Source organism: Populus alba, chromosome 1, assembly GCF_005239225.2.
Source record: "Populus alba chromosome 1, ASM523922v2, whole genome shotgun sequence".
Lineage (NCBI taxonomy): Eukaryota > Viridiplantae > Streptophyta > Magnoliopsida > Malpighiales > Salicaceae > Populus > Populus alba.
The window spans coordinates 36,347,560-36,372,866 of NC_133284.1; the positions used below are offsets into that span (position 1 = coordinate 36,347,560).

A 25,307-nucleotide genomic window follows, 5' to 3' on the forward strand; every position below is an offset into this window, starting at 1 on the left:
ACTTGGTGAAAATCCTTATCTTCTTGTCTGAATAAAACAAAAATGTTACCATTTAAACTGGGTCCACTGGAAAACATGAAAGTTGTAGGAAATTGACTCAGCTTTCCAGGAAAAAAAATGGAGGTCGTTTGAACTTCTAGAACTCCAGATATGGGTCAAACACTGAACAGTGTTTGGGTTGCAGAACAGATTCAGACTTCTCCATTGTTGCTATAATTTGGACTTGAAAACGGCCTTCTTAGATCTTGATGAAAACATGAAAGTTGTAGGCCTATGTCTTACTGAATCTATGTAAAAATTTAAGGTCATTTGGACATCTAGAACTCGAGATATGACCCAATTACCGTACAGTGTTTCAATTTGGACTGCACCAACATCTCTTTTCTAGGTTTCACCCTCTCTTTATCTTCACAAATTTCAGTAGTTGAATTCATCAATCAATCCTTTGATTTATGTGATAGGCCTCCATTTAAGATGAACATTTACCATATATTAGGACATTTTATAGTATTAGACTTGTTATTATAAAACATGATTTAGTTAAGGAGTTATTAATACTTTAAGTGCAAAATGATGATATAAAACGTTGATAAATATGCACTTTTAAGTACTAATCAATAACATACCGCAAGCTCTTATAACTCTCACCTTTAATAACACCATTACTAAAATAGAGTGAACCTTAGACATATAAGCCTCCATACATATAAAAGGTAAGTTAGATATATTAACCAATTTCACAACTAATTTGATATAGATTTAGTTCTTATTGGTGATAGATCTTCTCTACTATCACTAAAACAGAGTGGACCTTAGACACATAAGCCTCCATCTATATGAAAGGTAAGTCAAATATGTTAACTAATTTCATAACTAATTCGATATAGATTCAATTCTTATTTGTGATAGATCTTCTCTACTAATATTTGGTTTTGAAATTCTAGCATTAAGCAAAAAATAATAATACATTACCTCTTTACAATATCATGTTAGTTACTAACTTATAAAATATTTTCCCTTTGTAAGCTAGTTAACAACTTAATTTCCTGTTAATTATGAATCCTTTAACATGTACTTTTGTATTAATTAACAACAAACAGGATAACTAATGATCACAAGAAAGCGCATAAGTGAGATATATGTTCTTTCCATTTTGTCAAAGCTCTACTTTTCTCATCAATTCAAATTTAGCTCAACAAATGTTTGGCATCAATACTTAGGACATTTTTATTTTTATGTTTTACAGTTATTAAAAAATAAATGCTTGATTAATGTTATAGGCGTTGTAAAACTTAAACATATTTGTGATAGTTATTAGTTTAGAAAGCCTAGTAGATTATTGTTTTCTTATTCTAAACATTTGTGTTTTGGTATTTTAAAAAAAAATCATTGTGACTTACATGGACCTTTTTTTATTTTACTAATTGGGAAATTTAAATATTATACATGCTTGGTAGATGACTTTTCTAAGTATAATTGGATTATACTTAGAAAAAATGACTTTTAAATATTTTAGATGACCTTCTCTTACAACGTAACTTTGATTTGTAAATGCTTATTTCACTTTTGAACAATACATTACCATATAATTCAATAAACAAATCAAGATTTCACTCTAATAGAGGAATCCAATCTATCATCTTATTTTTTTTCTATTGGTATCATTTATCAAATATCGTGTCCATATACTCTAAAATAAATCGATATGACTAAAAGCTGATATATAATAATACAGAAACTAGGTATGACTATGTTATTTCAAAGTGATGCCCTTCTATTTTTACAAGTAAAAGCTTTAATTGTTGTTGTCTAACTATTAATCAGTTGCTTGCATCTGCTTTTAATTCTAAAACTCTATACTTTATAGTTCATGACACTTACATTGATTATTCTTCACTTCGTGTCTTTGTTTCTAAATGTTTTTCTTATGCCTGGGTTACGCAAAGACACAAGTTTGATCCAAAAACCATATTTTATATCTTTATAGGCTATAGTAATAATAAAGGATACAAGTGTTTTCATCCCTCTAGCTAAATTTTTTTTATCTCTCACCATATGGTTTTTAATGAGTTATTCTTCCCTTGTAAAAGTACTGGAAATCAAAACATCACTTCTTCTACATAACATGTCATTAGCATATTTGATTCATGGTTATCTCATACTAACTCTAATCCTATTGTATAAACTCATTTGTCAATACTTACACCACTATGTTTAAGTCCTTCACCAACAGTGCTAATATTTGCTCCAGACTCACAAACTTTTATGTTTTCTCATTTTCTAACTAAAGATACAAGTCAACACGGAGCCTGGTTGCTCAAGTCTGAACATGAGTTCAACATGCAATTGGCACAACTTGAGCATGGGTTATCTCATCTTGAGTTTGAGATGTACAAATAAGCTACACATTCTTTATAGCCTGAGTTCGAGCCCTCTCAAATAGTCTCACATCATTAAATTTAATAAATTCAACTTTCATAAGCACCCTTTTCATATTCCATAGTTACCCACTCATAAATAGGAATTGTTAAACCCAATAAAAAAAAATATAAATTATCTTCCTCCACATTCTAGCTAAATATCCCTCGTGAACCTCATAATATTTGATTTACCTTAGCTCACCCCAAATGAAAGGCTATAATGGTTGAGGAACATTAGGTTTTTCATAAAAATTAGACTTGGCAATTTATTCCTCATACTTCTACATGTTATTGGCTCTAAATGGTTGTTCAAGCCAAGACTCAAACCCAACAACTCACTAGATCGTCTCAAAGCTCAAGTTATAACAAAGATGTATTACCTTGTCAATATGTTATACTACATCTAGACCTTTTCTCTAGTCATCAAACCTAGAACTATTCGTATGGTTATCACCATAACATTTGTTTAGAAATGGCCCATATGTCAAGTTGACATAAAAAATGCTTTCCTATATGGTTTAATTTTATAAGATATATACATGGAATAACCTTCAAAAATGGCTAACTCTCAATATCCAACACATGTTTGCAAGATTTAAAATGCTTTATATGGTCTCAAACAAGCGTATTATGCTTGGTTTGGTTGGTTTAATGTTTTTCTTCTTAAATAGGGTTTCTTTTTCAACCTAGCATGCCCATATTTATTCATTTTTCATTCTAATTTTGGTATATTAATTCTCTCTTTCTTTATGTAGATGATATATTTCTTACAAAATCCTCCACTACTCTAATTACAACCTTCATTTAGCTTTTAAGTTTAGGATTTATGATGGACTTGGGACTGGTTCATCGCTTTTGGGGGAACTTGAAACACTTGATGCCCTTATCATCTATAAACTAACTAGCATGGTCGATTGTAAGCCCATGAGCACACCAATAGAAGCAAAGACCAAAACCTCATCAAATAACATCTTATTGGAAGATCTAAGATACTTTTGAGGACTTATTGGTACTTTATAGTATCTAACACTTACATGTCTAAATTTTTCATACAATTTTCATTATGTATCTTAATACATGTATACTTCTACTATCGTGCATTTTAAAATGGTATGTCATATATTAAAATACATCAAATGCCCTATTAACACAAGTATACACTTTACTTTCAATACTATAATTGATTTATGTGCTTTCTTTTATGTGGATTAAACAGGCTATCCCACCACTAAATATTGCATATTTCTTAGAGGAAATCTTTATTTCTTAGTGTGAAAAAAACAACATATCATCTTTTGATCTAGCACTAAAGTAGAGTATAAAGTCATAGTCAACATTGCAACCAAACTCAATGACATTTATTATAAAAATATATCACCTCTCACATGGATGATATTTATTATAAAAGATCTTCACATTGCACTTACCTTTCCTTTGATCCTCTACTGTAACAACCTTGGTGCTCTTCATATAACAGTTAATTTTGTGTTTCATGTTTGTAGTAAATATATTTAAGTTGGATAATCATTTTGTGCGCGAGCGAAATGCACTTGGCTTCTCATTACTCAACACATCTCCACTAATGATCAAGTAACATGCCTCTTCATTAAATTAATGTCAAAGGTTGCTTTTATTTACTTTTAAACTAAATTTTGCCTCTATCCCAAATAAGAATTTGATGGGGAGTATTAGCATAACCCAATAGCTCAACATGATTTGTGGGAATCAGTATAGTGATAATGAGACCCAAAACTATTAGAGAAATAAAGATGGTTACTCTCATAAATTTGTCTATATTAATGGAGAGATGTTGGAGGCTAAAGTAGTTTTAGTGGCAATAGATTTAGCCTAAAATGACAGTTCAACAAGATAAAAAAAAAATCAACAAAAATAATAAATAAAAATATCTTATATTTAAATCAAATCAAATCTCTTGTGGTGGTGTTTGAAATCAATCAAGATGCAAAGCAATATTGCCTAATTTTTTTATTCAAATATCTCCATCTTCTTTAATTTGTCTTCTCATTAGCTTAGTAAAAATTCAAAATCAACCTTTGGCTTTCAAATTAAATGATCCACCTGTATTTTGTTTGTCTTCCCACACAATACATAGGTAATTGTATATTTAGGATAAATCCTAAACTATTAAATACATCAATGAATAAGTCACTTAAACACTATATAAAAAAATAAATGCTCATAACTTATCCTCATACATATGGTGTGTGTGTGTGTGTGTGTGTGTATTTGCTCTCAATGTTAAGCTATTGTTTTCAAAATATTGCTAATAGTTAACATTTCAAAATTAAAACTTATTTTGAGGATGCAATGATTTTTTCTATTTCTATATTCATTATTATCATTTATCTTAATTCTTTGTTTGTTTTTTTTCTAGTGTAGTGGTTAAGATAAGGGGTCTTCTAGATCTTTAATTCCCATCAATAAATTATCTCTTTTATTTTTTTTAAAAAAACAAACTTTTAAAAACTTATTCTTTTGAAATCATACATGATTCTCACCTATTGCCACAACAACCTCTTTTTTCTATTATTTTATATTAATTAGTGTTTTATTTTATGTTTATAGATATGTGTGGTTACATATTCGTTATTTATACTCCCATTCATCATAGTTTTTTTATTATTTTGAATGAAAATCTTAGTGATTATTTGCAACTAAATGGTAGAGATTTATACTAATAAGTAGTTTTTGAATATTTTATCAATAAAGTTTGATAATACAATCTATTTTATTATTAATTATGATGATTCATTTCATCTTTATGCATGAGAGAATCAATCTCAAAGTCTAGATTTAAAAATTTCATGAATTTTTTTGTTATTCAAATTACTGAATAAATTAGATTTGACATTTGTTGATTAATTTTTCAACAATAAATTATAAGTTATGATTTTTATAGATGTAATATGAAAGTATTAATGAAAATACATTTTAATCTAAAAATAATAATGGATATTTTTATAGTTTTCAGGCTTTTACTGTGTCATCCTGCACTCCAACCTTTTAGGATTAGGTAACTTAGGTAAAGAGTTATTTGAAATTATTTTTTTAAGTATTTTTTCATTTTTTAAAATATATTTTTGTATTAGTATATTAAAATAATATAAAAAATTTCTAAAAAAATAATTTTAAAAAAAATAAAATTTTAAATATTTAGGCCCCATTTGCTTCCACAGAAAATGGTTTCCTAGAAATCATTTTCCAAACTTTTCCTATGTTTGTTTGTCATTACAAAAGATGATCAAATGAAATTTTGATTTGGTTTCAGGAAAGTGTTTTTTCTTATTTTGGACGAAAAACACTTTCTAGAAGTTGTGAAAATTTTAGAAATGTCATGTTATTTGTTAATTATATCAAATTTAGTCCTTAAACTTTTGATTGCTATATATTTTGTTTTGAATCTTTTTTTTTCAATTTCATCCCTTAGAATTTGATTTAATTTAATTTTTATATCAACTTTGGTTTTTATTTTTATGATTGTTATTTGTTGTTATCTTATTATTTTTTTAATTTGAAATTCTTTATCTATTAAATTTAGTCCTTATTTTTTTATTGTTATTTATTTTTTTGAAATTATAATTTTTTTAATTTCATCATTTTTCAACTTTTTTATTTATTACATTTAATATATATTATTATGATTTTTATTTATTTTATTTAAGATAATTTATGAAATTAGATTTATTTTTTTAATTTTATTATCATTTAACTTTTTAATTTGTAAGATTCCTCATTATTTTAATAAACTTGAAAAAAAAATATTAACAAATTTTTCAGCTCATTTTTTATGACATAGTTAAATACTAAAAAATATTTTATAACGTATTTTTTTATAATATTACCAAATATAAAAAAATTATTTATTTTTTAAAAAATTACTTTTAAAAAAAAATTAATTACCAACAAACAAAACGGCCTTATTGCCATCACGGTCTAGGAGCCCGTTTAGCTCTGTGGTTGCGGCTGTGTTTTATTGAAAACGCAGTCAGCAGCCGTTTGGTAACGAAAAACTTGATTTACTGTGTATGGGACCCATGCAAATTTTGCGTCAAAAACACAGTAAATGAAAAGCAAAAAATTCATGCTTTTCATGCACTGTGCAGCTAATTGCACTGTTCAATAGCGTGAACAGTGTACATGGTGCACTGTTCACATTAAAAAATAATGCAGTGCAAGTGAATTGCACTGTTCAGGTGAACAGTGCAATTCACTTGCACTGTTCGTCGAGTTTTTTTTTTTTTTTGCAGTGTGTTAATTTTATTAATTTTTTTTAAAAAAAAAACTAGTTTAGAGTGAATTAAATTCATTCGCACTGTGATGTGAACAATATATTTTTTCTCGAAAAAGTAGTATAGAGTGAATTAAATTCACTCGCACTATAATATCAATTTTATATCTGATAATATTTTATCTAATTTTATTACACACTCAAAAAATTATGAAAACTGTAGTTCTTATTGGATAAATTTTGTACGTAATGAAATTATATATAGTTTAATGAAATAATAAAAAATATTTTATATAAAATATTATTTATTCTATGATGTAATAGGAGTAATTAAATTTACAATATTTAAATTTAAAACCATCAATATTAATATATATTTCTTAAAATTATTTTATAACCTCAATTTTTAAAACATTCTTAACCAAATACATTAAATTATTTTTTATTCAACTTCAATTTTAACCACAATTTTAACCAAAATATTTATTTTTTCAAATCAACCTTCAATTAAAAAATAATTTTTTATAAAACAATTTTTTTCAAACCACAAGCCACAACTCCAATACCAAATACAATCCTAAATTCCCGTGTTTCAGCAAAGCCTGCCCCAACACAAAACCCTGGCACTGTAATACCCTTTAGGGTTTTTTTATAACTCTTGCCGCTCCTTGCGTCACAGAAGTAAAGCGGAAGCCGGAAGGAGCTTGAAACTGCGCAAAAATGGTGAGCTAGATCTCTCCCCCTCAACCAAAATCTACTTATTTTCTCTAAACACTGAAGTCAATTCAATATCATAAATCTTAGATAGCTATTGTTTGTTTTTGACATTTCGTTTAATGTTTGAACATGAAAGGCACCAAAGCGAGGTGGAAAGGGTCCGGTGGTTGCCGGAAAGAAGAAACCGGTAAAAAACAAGCTCTCTCTTACAAATTACCCTTTCAAGTCGAATTCTATCATTTTGGGTTTTGCTTATTTTGTAATGGTGTTTATTTATGTGGTGATTTGTTTAGGAGAAGGTGACGAATCCATTGTTCGAGAAGAGGCCGAAGCAGTTTGGAATTGGAGGGGCTTTGCCACCAAAGAGGGATCTGAGCCGATTCGTAAAGATGCCGAAGATGGTTCAGATTCAGAGGCAGAGGAGGATTCTCAAGATGAGATTGAAGGTTCCACCTACCGTGAACCAGTTCACCAAGACCCTTGACAAGAATCTCGGTATCGTTTCTGGCGTATCTCCTCTTTTGTTAAGTGCTAATTAGCTCTGGTTTTGTTGCATAGAAGCATAGGCTTAGTCCAGGAGTCTTTATGCTAATCAATGTCATTCATAATTTGTTAATGTTAAATGTTTGACGTGGTTTCTGAATTATGATTTTTGTCATTTGTGCATGTAATTAGTATTGTGGTTATTGTTATTCTTTATTTATTTGATTTGATGTATACCCTAAAGTCTAGTTAAGAGTTTAAGGAAAAGAAAATATAGCGTCATTTTTTTCAAGCTTTATGGATTTATTGTATATCATCAAAACTGAGATAATGGTCAGCTTTATAGGTTTATGTATAGTTTTTTTGGCATGATAATGTTTGAAGCGCAACTCGTGAAGAAAAGTTTAATCAACTGGAATGCTTAGCAGTGATTATGCAGGTTTGCTAGAAAAACTTGATTCTATTCTATCCGTGCAATTTGTTTTGGTTCCTTTGTTTCCTTGAGTCATTCTGTGGTCCTTTGTGATTTCAAGTGTCATGATATTGCTTAAGAACTAGGGTCTCTAATTTTCTTTGCTCTTATGCAGCAACTATATTGTTTTGTTAATTTGCTTGATGGTAAAAGTTAATGTTCTGTTCAATCTTCTTTTCTGAACTAAGATGTGAACCATAGCTTGTTTGTTGATTGCTTACATGGTACAAACAATCCAACATACAAGTGGTGTGATGATAAATATCGTAGCTTTCTGGCTTAGTTTCTTTTCTTTGTTTTGACAAGAAATTTTTATCCCGTTGAGATATTTATATTTAATACTGTACCTTTTGTGAACTCCTTGCGCAGCATCAAACTTGTTCAAGATGCTTTTGAAGTACCGTCCTGAAGACAAAGCAGCAAAGAAGGAGCGCCTCTTGAGAAAGGCTCAGGCAGAGACCGAAGGAAAATCTGTTGAGGCTAAGAAGCCTATTGTTGTGAAATATGGTCTCAACCATGTAACCTATCTAATCGAGCAGGTTGCACATCAATTTATCCTGCACAAGCTTGTTGTTCGCACTAGTCCTCTCTGCTGTTGGAATTCTTTTAATAACATATTTTCCCTTTACCTATTTCTTGCAGAAAAAAGCCCAGTTGGTTGTTATTGCTCATGATGTGGACCCCATTGAGTTGGTTGTATGGCTACCAGCTTTGTGCAGGAAGATGGAAATCCCATACTGCATTGTGAAGGGAAAATCTCGATTGGGAGCAGTAAGTGTGCCTGTACCTTTGCAGTTTAAAATTTTGTTGTGAAAGGAGAGTTGTGGATTCCAGACTGAATTTTTTAGTCTTTTGATAGATTGTCCACAAGAAGACTGCATCAGTTTTGTGCTTGACCACAGTCAAGAATGAAGACAAGTTGGAGTTCAGCAGAATCTTGGAGGCTATCAAGGTGTGTGGAATTACATATTTTTAAAATTATGATTTTGCAAATGTTCACAATGCAATTCATTTTTCTACTTTCTTTCTGCGTTTTCAGGCTAACTTCAATGACAAGTACGATGAGTACAGGAAGAAGTGGGGTGGTGGAATCATGGGTTCCAAATCCCAGGCCAAGAGCAAGGCCAAAGACAAGGTCCTTGCCAAAGAAGCTGCCCAGAGGATGACCTAGGAGCCATTTTATTGTATTTCTCTCGAGGATTTTACCGGTGGACAATTTCTCGTACATTTTCATGTACTTTTGAGGTCAGCTTAAAAAGTTTTTTTCTGTTTAGAGTAAGATTTTGATTAAAGCAAAACACGCAAGTGATGCGGCTGTTTGCGGTTTCCTGTTGCTGCCTTTTGAGTTGGTTCCCGCATGTCAATTGAGATCTTGAGTTCTTGAATGCCAATAGTTCCAGGCACTATAGTTGATAAAAATATGAAGCCTCGATGTATTAGCATTGCTAAAAGAGAACAAATAATTTGAGAATTACTATCTGTGCTAATGGCAATTAAAATAGATGTATTTTTGCATGCTTGAAATGACTGAAATCTCGTTGCCCCTTGCCAAGAGGGTGGGTGAGATGACGTGTCTTTCTTTTGAGCATAAAAAAACTGGCCTCCATTTTTCTCCTCTCACCAGTCTCGCATTCACATGAGCTTTTTGGGCTCAATGAATTAAAATAATTTACTCGGAGTATTTGTTTTTTCCCTTTTGTCCTTTTATAACTTTTTCATGATTTAGAGCAATATCCCTGAAAAAGAATGAATATCCTAATGCGGGAGGTGATGATGGTCATGTCTTCCCTTTAGCTTCCAATTGGGCTATGTGTGCGTTTAGTCTTCCATACTTTGCTCGGTGCCACCTCTTATTCTTCTCTTGGAGACTCATGTTGTTCAAACTTAATTTGCAATTTTCGATTAATTTTACAATAACCCCCCCCCGAACTTGAATTACAGAACTAAACAATACCTCAATTTACACTTTTTTTTATGCGGCCCCTTTCACTAGGGTTCTGTTAGGAAATTGAAAAAAAATATATATGAAAATCCACCCAATTCCTATCATTTTCTTTATCAACATTTAAAAATATGTTTCCTAATAGAGAAAAGAGAGGAATGGAGAGGATTTTCAAGGGCTTTTCCATTAATTTCTCAATAAAATCGTAATGAAATGGACATTTTTTTAATATAAAAAAAAAATCATATCGTCCAAGGAGCAAAATGAAGGGGTTTTTTTTTTAGTTTAGAGGATATTTGTTTTTCGCTCAAATTCAAGAGGGTATTTTATAATTTAAACTTATTTTTATAGTAACCATTTTTTTTCTTTTTGGATCTTTTTCCTGTTCAATAAAATCAAATGTGTTCTAGCAGTCTTCTAGCACTTAGGGTATGATAGTATCCTAACTTTAATAGCAAACTTGCTATATCATTGGTGCATGTTGCGCTGTATATCGAATTTATTTTTTTTACTTAAAGAAATTTCAAGCAATACTAACATGTTTTTTAATAAAAATAATAATCTTAAATTCAAAATATAATTACAGTATTTAAAAAAAAATTAAGACAATTACATATAATATCGATTCAGGTTAATATATCAAATCTACAATCCAGATCATAAGATTATGATAATTCTATAGAAATAAAATAAAAATATGAAGATCTTGTCCTAATCAACTCAATATTGAAAGATATATTGAAAAACAAGATATTAAATTTTTTTTAAAAAAGGGCAAAAAAAACTCAAGTTAGCTTACAAACCTGCAACTTGTGTCATGAAACCGAGATAACTTTGTAAAAAAGAGATAAAAAAATATATATACTTACAAAACCTAATTTTCAATCACCTTTAATGTTGAATGATAAAATTAAAAAAATTAATTAAAAAAATAACCTACAAACTCCAAGTTAATTCGAGTTAATCTATTAGAACCGCTACCTGGGTCATGAAATGGGATAAATTCATAAAAATTCAAATAAAAGAATTATAAACTTTCATTTCTAATAGATCTAATGTTGAAAGTTTAAATAAAAAAATACACTAAAAACTACAATCTTATTTAAGAGAAGGTCAGTGTCCATTTCTGGGCCTGAGGGAGTACTCTTAAAATATTCTAATTCCTGCTCATATACCCGCTTTGAGACTTTGGTGTAAATCTTGACTTGATTTATCGATTGGAAGGAAAGGGTTGTGCCAAGCAAGCCAAATATGGTTGCACCATACCCAGTCTAAATCAAACGATATTGAGTAAGTATCCACAAGACCTAGATAGTTCCATGGATAGCAAATTAAAAAAAAAAATTATAAAGCTTAATTTTAAAATAATCTAATATTAGAGGATGGAATTAAAAAAAAAAACTAGAAAAAGGTTACATTACTGAATGGTGAAATTAAAAAACAAATCAATTAAAAATGACTAAAAAAATGAACCACGATAATCTGAGTCTAATTTTCAAACTCACGACTCGAGTTAGGAAATTGAGATAACTCCATACAAAGCAAATTAAAAAAAATATATGAACCCAATTAAAAAAGGATCCAAAAAATATAAACATAGTTAACTCGGGTCAAGGTGTCAAACCCAGAATCCAAGTCATGAGATTAAGACAATGCTATAGAAAACAAAAAAAATCACAAAAGTTAATATCTAACCAACGTAGTGTTGAAGGATGAAATTAAAAAATAAAATCAATTAAAAAAATAACTTAAAAAATAACTCAAGTCAATTATATTAAACCGGTAACCTAAGTTAGAAGACTATGATAATTTTATGAAAAGCAAATAAAAAGAATTAATAAGCTTCATTTCTATCAAATCCATAGTTTAAGTTTGAAATCAAAAATAAAAGAAAAGGTTAATCCTTAGAGAACAAATAAAAAAAATTACGAAGCTCAATTTCCAACAAACCCAATGTTAAAGGATAAAATTAAAAAAAAAATCAATTAAAAAGTGAAGGAAAAATAACCCTAGTTAACTTGGTTAACATGATAAACTTGTCTCCTGGGTCATAAAATCGGGTTAAATTCATAGCAAACAAATGAAAAAAAAAATTATGGAGATCAATTTTCAATATTTTTAGTATTGAGGTTGACATTGAGAGAAAAGAAAAATCCATAAGATTAGGATAATGCTATAGAAAAAAATAAAAAAAATTATGCTTAATTTATAACCAACCTAATGTTAAATTATATATATATAAAAAAATCAGTAATAAAAGGCAAAAAAATAACTCGAGTTTATATGAGTGAACTTGTTAAACTCGAGACTAGGGCAATGAGATTGAGATAAATTAACAGAAAGTGAATCGAACAAAAAAAATCATGGAGCCACTTCTAATATATTTAATGCTGAAGGCTGAAATAATTTTTTAAAAAAAATTAAATCTATGAGATCGGTATATAACCTAACATAAAAAAAAATATGAAGTATAATTTCTAAAATAGTCTGATATTAAATGATGAAATTGAAAAGAAAATTAAAAAAAAATAAAGGATGAAATTGAAAAATTAAAAAAACTAAACAATAAAAAACAAAAAAAAACTATTTTAATTAATATTATTTTGTGAGTGTTAGTGTGGGTGTAGGTTGTGGTTGTGGTGATTTAGCTCCATCTTTTAATGTTTTGTTAATCTATGATATACCGGTTTCATTCTCTTTAATTTGAGTCAACATTAAGGTTCTGAATGGTGATGCAATTTAATTTTTTTTTATTATTATTTTTTGTATGAAAAATATTAAATTAATGAGTTTTGAGTGTTTTTTATATAGTTTTTATGTATTGTTGTCAATAAATAAATAACTAAAAATACTAAAAATATATTATTTTAATATATTTTTAATGTGAAATATTTTTGAAAAAATAACTTTTACACACACACAAAAGCTTCCAAAATTTGTTTGGCTTATTTTTATTGATTTTTTTTAATTTGTTTTTGTTGATTTTATTTTTTTAATATTGGAGTGGTTGAGAATTTAACTTTATATTTTATTTCCTTTTATTTTGTCTTTTTATAGGATTAGTTTGCGAGTTTGCCAGGTAACTTAGGTTGTCCCAGTTTATGGATTTTGTGAGATGTTTATTTTTTTTAATTGAACTTGAATTTTTATAATAAATTGTTTTCTCATGTATTTTTTAAAATATTTTTAGAGAAAATTCATAATATTAAATTTTATAAAGTAATGAAAAATAAAGGATTCAAGGAAATTATTATTCATTAACACCCATTGCATTATGGATTATAATATTTTTTTATATGATTTTTTATTCATTGTTTTTTTGTTGATTTTTATCTTTTTAATATTAGACAGATTGACAATTTAACTTTCTATTTATTTCTTTTTATTTTCTTTTTTTACAAGGGCCAATGTAATTTGCAAGTTTGCTAGGGTAACTTAGGTAGCTTTAGTTTGCAAGTTTAGTGAGTTATTTTTTTTTAATTAAACTTGATTTTTTTTTCTTATCATCTATTTTTTCTCTTATAGTTAAAAAAATAATTTTTTTTTAAAAAATTATGTTATTAAACTTTATAAAGTCAATGGATCTGTTCACATGTTTGGCTGGTTGACCTAATTCATGAGTTTGGCAAGTTTAACATTTTTTTTAATTATTATTTTTTTCAATTTTATCATTAGAAATTGAATTAATTGAGAATCTAGTCTGACAACTGGTTTCGTTTCACTTCTTTAAGGTTATTGCGATTTAAAAAAAAAGATCTTGACATTGGGTTAGTATTTGATTTTGTGATTGTCTATTTTTGTTATTATATAGTTAAATAAAACATAATTAAAAAAAAAATTATAATCCCAATGGAGTTTATAACTCAGTTCCCTGGTTTGGTGTGCTAGCCCGAGTTATCTAATTCATATGTTTGACGAGTTTACCCACCGATCGAATATGCTTTTTTAGTTTTTTTATTTTTTTTATTCCATCCTTCAAATTGGTTAGGAAATAGATTGCATGATTTATTTTTATATGCTTTCTATAGAATTATTATCATTTCAAATAAATATTTATTTTTAGATTAATACTCAATTTTATAAACATTTATTTTTATTATATAATTAAATAAAAAAATTTATTAAACCAAATAAAATCTATAGTCCGGGTCGTAGAAGACTAGAATTGATTCAATCTGTCATTGTTTTAATATATATTTTTTAAATTGTTATGTTAAAGTTATTTTAAAAATTAAATCATGTTTTTATTACCTAATAAGATTTTATTTAAAACTATAAAATCAATCTATTTAAATCAAGTTAATTTTATTATGATTTAATTAAAAATTCAAATCAAGTAAAAACTGATTCTAGATATTTTAAAATTTACTCGTGTAGTCAAATTTATTAATATTATTAGAAAAACTTTGTAGTCTTCATATTTTTTAATATTTTAAAAAAATTCTACCCCCGGCGAAACACGTAATAATAAATTAGTAGCATTTGAAACCAGGCAAACTTAAAGATAAGATAGATAAGTCATTTGCATTAAAAAAAAAAAAAAAAAAAAGAAAGAAAGAAGGAAAGGCAAGGAGTAATTTAAAAAAAAGAAATATAAAAAAGAAAAACAATAAAATTAATTAAACACGCAGCCACTCGACTATATGGTTGTTTCTTCGATCGAATACACACTGAACACACAAACCCTTACCCGTTACTTCCTCTCTCTGCGAATTCCCAAACCCTAGTAATTTCCTTCTCTCTCCGTGTAAATCTCTACTCTTCCAATTGCAATCTGCTTTATTCATCTCTCTCCTTGTATTGATAATCTCTGTGCGTACCGAATTTGTGCAAGTTCTTTTTGGTTTTAGATAACGACGATGACTGACGGAAAGCCGAATCTCCCTGACGATCTCCTCCTCCTCTCTTGCAAGTCAACCGATGAACGCCTCTCCTCCTTCAAAGGTTCTAATCTCGATTTTCCATTCATTGTTTTTTCCCAATCGATCTCTTCTTACTTTTTATTGCTATGTCTATTTCCATTTGGGCTTCAACTTTAAGGTTTTGACCATTTTTTATATTTTTGCAATTGAATGCAACTTGCATGACTTCCTTTGATGTTAATTTCTGTATATTTTTTTCATGCCGAACGGTGATAGATTACTCAACTTAATAATACTTATGAATTGTTTTGTTATTGGAAATGGTAGATCGTGGAGGAATTGGTGAGGACAAGTCTCTGTTGAGTTTGCCTGATGACTCAAAAGGTATCAGAGGAATGCTTATTTGCGGTTTCCACCTTGATTTTATTGTCTTTTGATTGTAATTCATATATATATTGATTGACTGTTCTTGCTTTACAGATCAAGTGACTGCAGACAACACTATACCTCTTTCTCCACAATGGCTTTATGCTAAACCGGTGGATGCTAAGTCATCAACTACTGGGGCATCAGGGGTATGGGATTTCACTTGTCTAAAGTTGGACGTGCTTATTGACTAGTTGGTTTTTAGTTATCTATATGAGGATGACATACTTTTTTTTTTAATGCACTGATATATAATAATACATGTTTATTTGGATATATTTGTTTTGTTAATTCTTGATAATTTATGTCATTTGGTGCTGTTGTATGTTCTGGTGTCTATAATCATTTAGCTTAGTCAGGGCCCTTGAGAAATTATAAACTAGGATAGTTGTTGGCAGGATTTAGAGATGCAATTTATTGGATTTTATAACTAATTGTTTTTAACCAGAAATTATACCTAGGAAGGTGTTGAAATATTTTTAATTTTGGGTCCAACTCTGCTCTGCAATTATCAAACCTAAGGAGATTTAACTGTAGCATCTTGACCTCTTTATAGGGGAAAGTCCTCTTTTTCTCTTCTGTCCGCAAGAATGCAGTCTTGTTATTATCATGATAGCACCCTTTCACTTAGTTTTGTCACAGGGTGAACTTATATTTTACCTGAGGTTTTATTACGACTAAATTTGTCCTTTTTTCATTTTTCAATTTTTTTTTTTGTGTGGGTATTTCCAATTAACCCTTATGCCTGAAAATAACAGGAAACACGTGCTTCAAATTCTTTGTCCCATGGAAACTCCAGTGATAGCAATTTGAAAGACAATTGGCGTTTAGATGGATCCCAAGACAAGAAAGATCGGAGGAGGATTGCTCCTGATGTTGAAAGCAGCCGCCGTTGGCGTGAGGAGGAGAGGGATACAGGTTTGCTTGGTAGAAAAGATCGCAGAAAAGAAGACCATCGTGCTGATTCTGTTTCAGCTAGAGATATATCTGAGACTAGAACTTTGCCTTCTTCAGATCGTTGGCATGACGGCAACAACCGCAATTCTGCTCATGAATCCCGAAGAGACAGCAAGTGGTCATCTAGGTGGGGTCCTGAAGAGAAAGAGAAGGATTCTCGAAATGATAAGAGGGCAGATGTTGAGAAGGATGAGGCTCACAGCGACAAACAAAATTTTGGCACTGCTAGCCGCCCAACTTCCGAGCGTGAGAACGATTCTCGTGATAAGTGGAGGCCATCTTCTGAGCGTGAAAATGATTCTCGTGATAAGTGGAGGCCTCGCCATCGTATGGAAGTTCATTCTGGTGGACCTGCTGCTTACAGGAGTGCACCTGGATTTGGGTCAGAAAGAGGACGTGTGGAGAGCCCAAATGTGCCGTTTGCTGCCGGAAGAGGAAGGTCCAACAATAGTGGGAACTTACAAATTGGCAGGCATCTTACTGCTTCCATCGGGTCCATTCCCGTGGATAAGAATCATGCATTCTGCTATCCGAGGGGAAAACTTCTTGACATTTACCGTAAGCACAAGACTCTTCCAAGTTTTGATACCATACCAGATGGGATGGAGCTTGTGTCTCCACTAACACAGGAAATTGCTATCAAGCCATTGGCTTTTGTTGCACCTGATGCAGAGCAAGAGGTATACAATTTACATAATGTCATGTTAAAGGTATGTCTTATAGTTACTGTCAATGCTTTAAATTGGATAATATGATTCTTGCAGGCTGTCCTTGGAGATATATGGCTGGGAAAAATTACAAGCAGTGGAGGATTGAACAACTCATTTAGAGAAAAGAACGAGTCATCAAATAATAACACTGCAGGTGATCAGTGTCACATCTTCAGTTGACTTTTGCAATCTCACCATCTATTCTCTCTAACACTTTTTTATTCAGGCATTGGTGAGGAGAATGTGAGTTTCTCTGTTAAGACTGAAGAAATTGCAGACTCTTTTGGAAAAATTACTGGCAATGCTTCCGGTCAAGGTATGGGCGCTGAGATGTTCAATGCATCAATGGCTGAGGGTAAGTAATTCTAATGTCAATTTTTTGACTTCTTTTATTTCAGTGTTAAAACTATTCCTTCTGTTATGTATTTCAGAAAAGGATATGCACAAAGATGATAAACAGAAGTGTGTGACAACAAGTGGCAGAGCGTTGATTGATGGCTTTGTGCCTGCAGTTTTCAAGAGAGACGAATCCAGCAGTGTTGGGGAGAGTGGCCTGATTGACAACGTTGTGGATTTAAAAGCTTTTGAAAGGCAGCCAGTGGCAGATGTGGCTTTTCAGAATAACCTTAAGTTGGAGGATATTGAGTCAGCCACTTCTTTTGAAATTGGTAGCCAGCTCCCTGATGATTCAAGTTCACTATTTGATTTTTCTTCTGCACAGCAAAATTCAAGAAGCCATCAATTTTCGTTTAATATAAATAATGATGGGCATCAATTCACGGGTACTATCATGCCTGAGGAACTATCATTGTGCTATCTTGATCCTCAAGGGGTAATTCAGGGACCGTACCTTGGTATTGATATTATTGCATGGCTTGAGCAAGGATATTTTGGAACTGACCTACCAGTTCGTTTGTCAGATGCTCCCGATGGATCACCCTTCCATGAACTTGGTGATATTATGCCTCACCTAAAACTTAAACCCGGGTGTGCTTCAAGTACTAGTCCGTCTGCTAAGGTACAACTATCTGATGATGTTGGAGAAAGTTTGGAAGGGAGCACAGCGACTTCTGCTTCTCTTGAATATAAGGTTTCTGCTGTCAGGGAAGACCAGCAGCGGGTTTCATCTGGATTTGAGGCCATCTTTAGTGCTAGTGGTCAGTCAAGGGTTCCTGATCATGGTTTTCTCAGTGGGTTGGAGTATTCTGATGATCAAAGATTTCAAAATGTTGTTACTCCGGATGAAGGTAAGTTGCTTAGAATGATTCTGCTGTTCATGTCACTGTATCTGTTCATTGGGCTCATTTAGTTGCTCTGATCTTTGTTGGATGCAGAAATTGTCTTTCCTGGAAGGCCTGGAAGTAGTGGCAACCCTTTGATGAGAGATGTTGCAGACGTTCAGCGATTTGTTCCTAATCCTTCTACCAACCCTGCCATCTTAAATGAATTTTCAGAAGCTGGCATGCATACTCATCAGGATGAAATAGTTCATCCGTTTGGCTTGTCAATGTCCGAGCTCAGTAGCAACTCTAATCTTAGGCGTGCTCAATCAACCAACATGGCTTCTGGAATGGGTGATGAATTTCCAGCGCAGGTTCATGCTATGGACTCTTATACAGAGCATGATGCTGCCCTTGCCAGTCACAGGTCCTTTGATGCAGTATTTGATCAATCCCATTATGCAGAGACATGGCCTGAAGATTATAGGAAAAAGCTACTCACTAATCCCCACATTGATCTAAGTTCCGCAGATGCTCGACACTTATTTCACAGGCAGCCAGAGTTCAATGATTTTGATCAGCAGCATCTCATGTTGCAGAAGATGCAAAAAGAAAGTCAACAACAGAATCATTTATCTCATCCCTTCTCAAATACTATGGAAATGGGTTTTGAGCAAATCCCTTCTATTCTTATTGAACTGCAATTTCAACGTCAGCAGCAGCTGGAGCTTCAACATCAACAGCAGCTGGAGCTTCAACAGCGTCGGCAGCTGGAGCTTCAACAGCATCGGCAGCTGGAGCTTCAACAGCGTCGGCAGCTGGAGCTTCAACAGCGGCGACAGGTGGAGCTTCAACAACAGCAGCGACAGTTTGAGCTTCAGCAACAGCATCATTTACTGCACCAACAGCAACAACAGCTTCGTCAGTACCAAATGAAACTGCAGCAGCAGCAGGTTCTGGAACAGTTGCTGCAGCATCAGATGCCTGATCTTGGATATGGGCAGGGAAAGGGAGATCCATTGAGAGAAAACTTGCTTGAGCAGATTCAATTTAGGACACGACTGGCGGCCGAACTGCAGCAGAATTCACATAATCCAAGGCACCTCGATCTAACACTGGAGCAGATAATTCGAGCTAAGATTGGCCAGAATAATCTTCAAGAACCCCAGACTGATATCTTGGACCTCTTATCACAGGTGAAGCATGGTAATATACTCCCTTCAGACCTGCAGTTCCATCTTCAGCAAGAACAGATGCAGGCGCAAGAGTTATCTTCGGCAAGGCAGCAGTTAGGAATCGATGGTGAAAGCCAAGTTGGTTGGCCATGGTCCATCGATGAAGCTGGTCAGACCTTCAGAAATACTACTGGTCATCACCAGTCTAAGTCTACTGAATTTAGCGCTTCAGATTTTTACCTGCAACAGCAGAGGGTTTCCTCACATGATGAACATTTAAGCCATAACAAATGGAATCATGCTTTACAGGAGCCACATCAGGGTGGGTTTTATGAGCCTAGCTCTATGGCATTTGACCATCCAACTTCTCTGCCTGCTGTCACTCCTGGGATGAGGATGGATAATTTAAATGGTCATTCCCAAGGTCCAGATTCAGCAGAGCCTCTATATATGCATTCTACTGATCAACTGGGTTCCTTCTCGTCCAATGTCTCTTCTCGTCATCGACAAGTTTTTGGTGATATTTATGGTTCTCGCGCTGAAATGACAGAGAGCCACCTCCCTGGAAAACAAGGGCAGCAAGAGAATAGTTGGGTTGAAGGAGGGATGCAACAATTGCATCTTGAAGCTGAAAGAAAAAGGAATGTTTCAGAAGTTGCTGGAAACTCTAGTTTTTGGACCTCAGCTCGCGGAGATGAGGAGAGCTCAAAGCAAGTTTTAATGAATCTTCAACAAAATATGGGTCTTCAGTCTATTCGGTCATCGGAAGATGATTATCGGCACCTTATATCTTCTTCTAAATCTCAGGAATCCTATTGGCCAATCACTGAGTCATTCTCTTTAAATGATATTCCAGATCAAGAAGCCACCATGAGTGACTCATTTATTGAAAAGCCTCAAAATTCGAAATCAAATTCTCTGCTGCAGGATAACCATGCTATGTCCTTGAGTGGTCAATTACACCATCAAGGAAATGGTGAAAGATTGTCCCTAAGGTCAAAATCTGGAGCACTAACTGAAGAACCAGCATTCTTTTCAGGCATAGTAGATACTTCTCATACTAATCATGCGGATAACATGTTTGTTGATAAATCTGCCATGGATAAAGAAGTGGCAGAATTGGATATCAGATATGGGTCCAAAGGCATGAGTGCCATGGCCAGGTCTGTTTCGCACATTGAAGAGAGCTTTGTTGAACAAGCTGAAACTGCTATGGATTTTGCTAATGCCAGTAGCAGGCAGAGTAGCAGGCATAGTTCCCTGAGCAGTGCTGGTATTTTCTCTGACATACATCTTTTCAGATATCATGCTTATGCTTAGATGGATATTAGAGGCTTGTGAAATTCTGCAGGTGGTAATGGAGGCCTACACGGGTATGAGATGGGATTAGATAAATTGACTGGTGAAGAGGTCTCTATTGACAGGTAATGACTCTCCTTTGTTGTCGGATTGTTTTTAATGAAGTCATCATGGTCTCCTTAATCATGATGTTAATCTTCATCTGAATATCGCATTTTACAAAATTTGGTTTCAGAGCACATGCATGGTTACTCTTTGATAGGTTAGGTGCTCTAATGATTTCTCTTCATTAAAAAGCTTAAAACAAGATGCAAGTATGTGGGAGAACACTCGCACCTTAGCTGCCTTGTATTTTATAGGTCTCCTAGTGCATGTACATTAACATGATGTCATGTCATCTTGTGTCGTAGTAGCTGCTGTATCATGGACTTATTTCTAGAAACTTAATGGGCAGGAAAAAGGTAAAAGCAAACAGAGGAAACCACAAATCATTGAAGTTTCAAATTTTGAAACCTTCACTGTACTGCAAATGGGCCAAATCATAGGGTATATTTTGCATTCCCACCACCCCTTTTCTTTTCAAGTTGCTTCACAGTAGAGCGTGAGTTGGTGCGGATATTTTTTCCACCCCAAAATACTTGCTTAATTTCTTTCTTCTATTATGATAAAGTAAACTTTTAACATCTCCAGGGGTGCAGTCAAACTCACATTTTCTGTGCTTATTTGTGGCAACAATGACATTAAATCTGTTTTGAATTTCACAATTTTGAGATTGTGCATATGAGCTTTGTGGTCAACTGTTGTATGCATGACTTGACTATTAGCAACATCCGTGTTTGCATTGTATTCAGCGTTAGTGGGTTTTCCCTAGTAAATCTGTTTCTTTTGACATCAAGCTATTGGAAAGGTCTTGCTTCATAAATATAGGAGTTGCGGGTTGCACTGTTTTGATTTGAAACCTATATTGATGTTCATGAAAAATGCTTGTGAACAGGATGCCTTCTATTTTAACTAGAGGGCTTGACAGTGCCTTGCATAAACGCCCACCGGTATCACGGGCCTATTCTTCCAAGGATGTGTCGTCAGACATGACATCTGCTTCGCATATCAAGCAAAAAAATCGGGCAAGCCTTGCAACTTCTGATGGTATATCATTATTGTTTCAGATGTGCTGTCTTTTGTTTGTTGGTTTTGGATAATTGTGGTGGTGATTTAAAAAATCCAAAAACTTTGGTGGCTTGCAGAAAGGAGGAGTGAGCTTGTAGAGAATGTAGCAGCAACCCGGGGTGGTGATAGTCAGACATCTGGCAAGAAAGAAGCGCGTTTTAGGAGGTCCTCATCTTACAATGATGCTGGTATAACAGAGACATCATTTATGGATGTGCTAAAAAAGCCAGTGTTTACTGAGGCTGAAGCCGCCAATGCGGCTGCCTTGGAATCATCTGATGGTCCACTGAGTGGGCGAAGCGGGAAAAAGAAAGGGAAGAAAGGAAGGCAAATTGATCCTGCTCTCCTTGGTTTCAAGGTTTCTAGCAATCGCATTATGATGGGTGAGATACAACATCCTTACGAGTAACTTACGATGGGTGAGATACAGCATGTTGACGAGTAACTGATACAAGCTATGCAGTTATTGTAAAGTTTTCTTCTTTTTTTTTGTAGATCAGTAGATTTTGTATAGATTACTGAAGAAGTTGAGATTCTTTGATTTTTTTCTTGTTTGTTTTTGGCTTGTTCAAGGTGGAGGAACAAGTTACATATTTCAGAGGTAGAGGAAGTATAGGCTTCGAATGAAATATTTTGTAGGCATGAAACCCATTAACATAAACAATTATCAGAGACAAATAGTCCACTTTTCTTTCTTTTCTTTATTCTTTTCCTCCTCTCTTTTATTGTTTGTGTCCAAGAACATGCATTTTCAATTTCAACTTCATTTCATTCAAAAAATAATAACCTTGGGATTGTGAATCGTGTTTCATTAGCTGTACTTCACTCTAATGAACAAGTTGTAAGAAAATAAAATAAGAGGACAAGCTCATAATATTACAATTACATTAAAATTATAATTAAATTACATTGCAAGCAGCTATGAGGTTTTCATTTGGCTCAACTCCTTTATCTTTTTGTCATCGTATTTTATTTCTTTACAATTACTCTTTTGTAATTAAATTAATGGTCAAATTATGATAAATTGTTATACAAATGCAAAACTTAAAATAGAGGACCAAAATGTAAAGCATAAAAGGATAATGTGGACAACCTAGAATGCACACGATAAAAAATGCTTTAGTCCCCTTGTTTTACTAGTTCTTCCATTACAGTTCCTTAAGTTTTTTAGATATTTTATTTTGGTCCAAAACTTTAATTTTTTTTTAAAAAAATTCTTGGCTTGAAAGAGAGAAATTCATCAAAAAATTGTGAAAAAAATATTTCTTGCTTATTCTAAATTATTTCCTGTTAAAATCAGTTTTGATAAAAGTTCAAATCCTTTTGCATGCATTTATACTAATGCTTGAGTTTCTTTTTCTACCCTTTTTGCTTAAAGTCATAAATATTTTATTTCATTCATTGATCATTGCAATAAATAAATAATTACAATATCATGTTATTCTTTAAATTTACAAAATGATTGTCACATAATTCCATTCTCAAGTAACAATGGTTATGAGTTTTCTAATGATTTATTCAAAGCTTATGATTTTTTTTTCACTAGTTAATGTGTGGCTACAAACCATTACAGAATGAAGAACTAGCATCTCATAAAGATAGGTTGGGCATAGGTTTACTATGCATATTCCTAAATGTTTATGTGCTGATAATTTCATGATTGTCTTCTTCCTTATTAATAGGTTGTTTGCCCATATTATTGATTATCAAACCCTTTTAGATGTGTTATCAAGGTTCTATTCTATTACTTTTACTCTCAATATTTATCATGAGTGTTTTTTTTTTGTATATGTATCATGTTCATATTCACTCTCTCTATAAGAATAAACTTGATCCTCAAGCATTTCAATGTGTTATGCTAATTTATAAAAGGATATCAGTGTGTTTGCAATGCTTGGTAAATATCACGACAACTCTAGTTTTTTCAACTATAATATATGTGAGAAATGAGATAATTTTTTTTTACATCATGATGGTAATCTCATTTACCTTCCAATAAATTTCATCAACAAGCGTGATGAATTATATGTACAAAATAGTAAAGTTACAACACTTTATTGAATCTCTCTCTCTCTCTCTCTCTCTCTCTCTCTCTCTCACACACACACACACATATATATAGCACTTGAGATCTTCGAGGGAAAGTACTTGAAATACATAAAATTATAGGGATTAAAATAAAAATTGATATTGTCGTACTTATGTTGCGTCATGATGATCATCCTCCCGAAGCGTGATCTCTCCGGTGATGGGGAAAGAGATAAGAAATTCTTATTTCTTATTTGTAAAAAAAAAAAGTATGGAGTCGCCACCTAGTATTTTGGTCACTAGGAACCCTAATTGGTTTTAGAGTCTGGATAAAGAGACTCATTGTATAGAAGAAGGACATATCATCCCAAGTACACCTTACCTAAGGTAAATTGCATTGTACCCCTCAACCTCTTAGAATATTCTCTAATTATAAGCTCACTTTTCTTGAGTCCCCCTTTGCCCCTTACAAAATTTTCTAAATATGGGCATAGACATGGGCTGATTCCCTCCGCCCTTTAGAAATTTTTCTAAGTATGGGTATTAATAAAGATTCGTTCCCTTCAGCCTTTTAGAATATTTTCTAATTATAGGCCCACTCTTTTTGGATTCCTCTTAAAAAAATTTCTAAGTATGAGTGTCACTATAAGTTTGCCATTTGCTTCTTAGAAAATTTTTCAAGTATAGATGTCACCATATGTCTTTCCCCTCCACTTCTTAGAAAGTTTTCTAAGTATGAGCATCGCTATAAATTCCATTCAACCACTTAGAATTTTTTTAAATATAAGGCTCACCCTTCTTGGGTTCACCTCTGACTTTTAAAAAACTTTCTAAGTATAGGTTAACCCTCTCTGGGTTTTTTTTTTTTCTTAGAATTTTTTCTAAGCATGAATGTCGACATGGATCCATCCTCTCCGCCCCTTAGAAATGTTTCTAAGTATAAACGTAGACATGGATCCATCCCTTCCACTCCATAGAAATCTTTTTAAGAATAAATGTCACCATAGGTTCCCCCCAACCATTTAGAAGTTTTCTAAGTATAAGACTTACCCTCCTTGAGTTCTCCGCCTCTTAAAAGATTTTTTAAGTATATGTTGACCCTTTTTGGGGTTTTCTCCACCTTTTGAAATTTTTTCTAAGTATAAGCGTTAGCATAGGTCCATCCCCTCCGCCCCTTAGA

The 25,307-nt window shown here is 32.4% G+C and overlaps 2 protein-coding genes across 5 annotated transcripts; both read left to right on the forward strand.

Annotated features, from left to right (window-relative positions):
* Nucleotides 1–7,240: 7,240 nt before the first annotated feature.
* LOC118055290 (large ribosomal subunit protein eL8y) lies at nucleotides 7,241–9,760 on the forward strand. Its single transcript, XM_035067142.2, has 7 exons — nucleotides 7,241–7,392; nucleotides 7,523–7,573; nucleotides 7,680–7,881; nucleotides 8,711–8,880; nucleotides 8,984–9,112; nucleotides 9,201–9,293; nucleotides 9,381–9,760. Exons 1-7 carry the CDS (start codon nucleotides 7,390–7,392, stop codon nucleotides 9,510–9,512), a joined length of 780 nt encoding a protein of 259 aa, XP_034923033.1. The 5' UTR covers nucleotides 7,241–7,389; the 3' UTR covers nucleotides 9,513–9,760.
* A 5,120-nt stretch (nucleotides 9,761–14,880) lies between these two features.
* Nucleotides 14,881–22,803, forward strand: LOC118055286 (uncharacterized). 4 transcript variants are annotated; one of them, XM_035067138.2, is made up of 12 exons: nucleotides 14,881–15,009; nucleotides 15,118–15,227; nucleotides 15,473–15,529; nucleotides 15,626–15,720; nucleotides 16,330–17,208; nucleotides 17,293–17,392; nucleotides 17,465–17,593; nucleotides 17,670–18,485; nucleotides 18,573–20,906; nucleotides 20,985–21,057; nucleotides 21,927–22,078; nucleotides 22,177–22,803. In XM_035067138.2, the coding sequence occupies exons 2-12, from the start codon at nucleotides 15,143–15,145 to the stop codon at nucleotides 22,506–22,508; spliced, it is 5,052 nt and encodes a 1,683-aa protein (XP_034923029.1). In that variant the 5' UTR covers nucleotides 14,881–15,009; nucleotides 15,118–15,142; the 3' UTR covers nucleotides 22,509–22,803. The 4 variants fall into 4 exon arrangements, with proteins under 4 accessions (XP_034923029.1, XP_034923030.1, XP_073268290.1 ...); XM_035067139.2 differs by lacking the exon at nucleotides 22,177–22,803 and adding an exon at nucleotides 21,387–21,478 and having other exon boundaries at nucleotides 14,893–15,227; nucleotides 21,927–22,063; XM_073412189.1 differs by having other exon boundaries at nucleotides 14,901–15,227; nucleotides 17,465–17,554.
* Nucleotides 22,804–25,307: the final 2,504 nt, after the last annotated feature.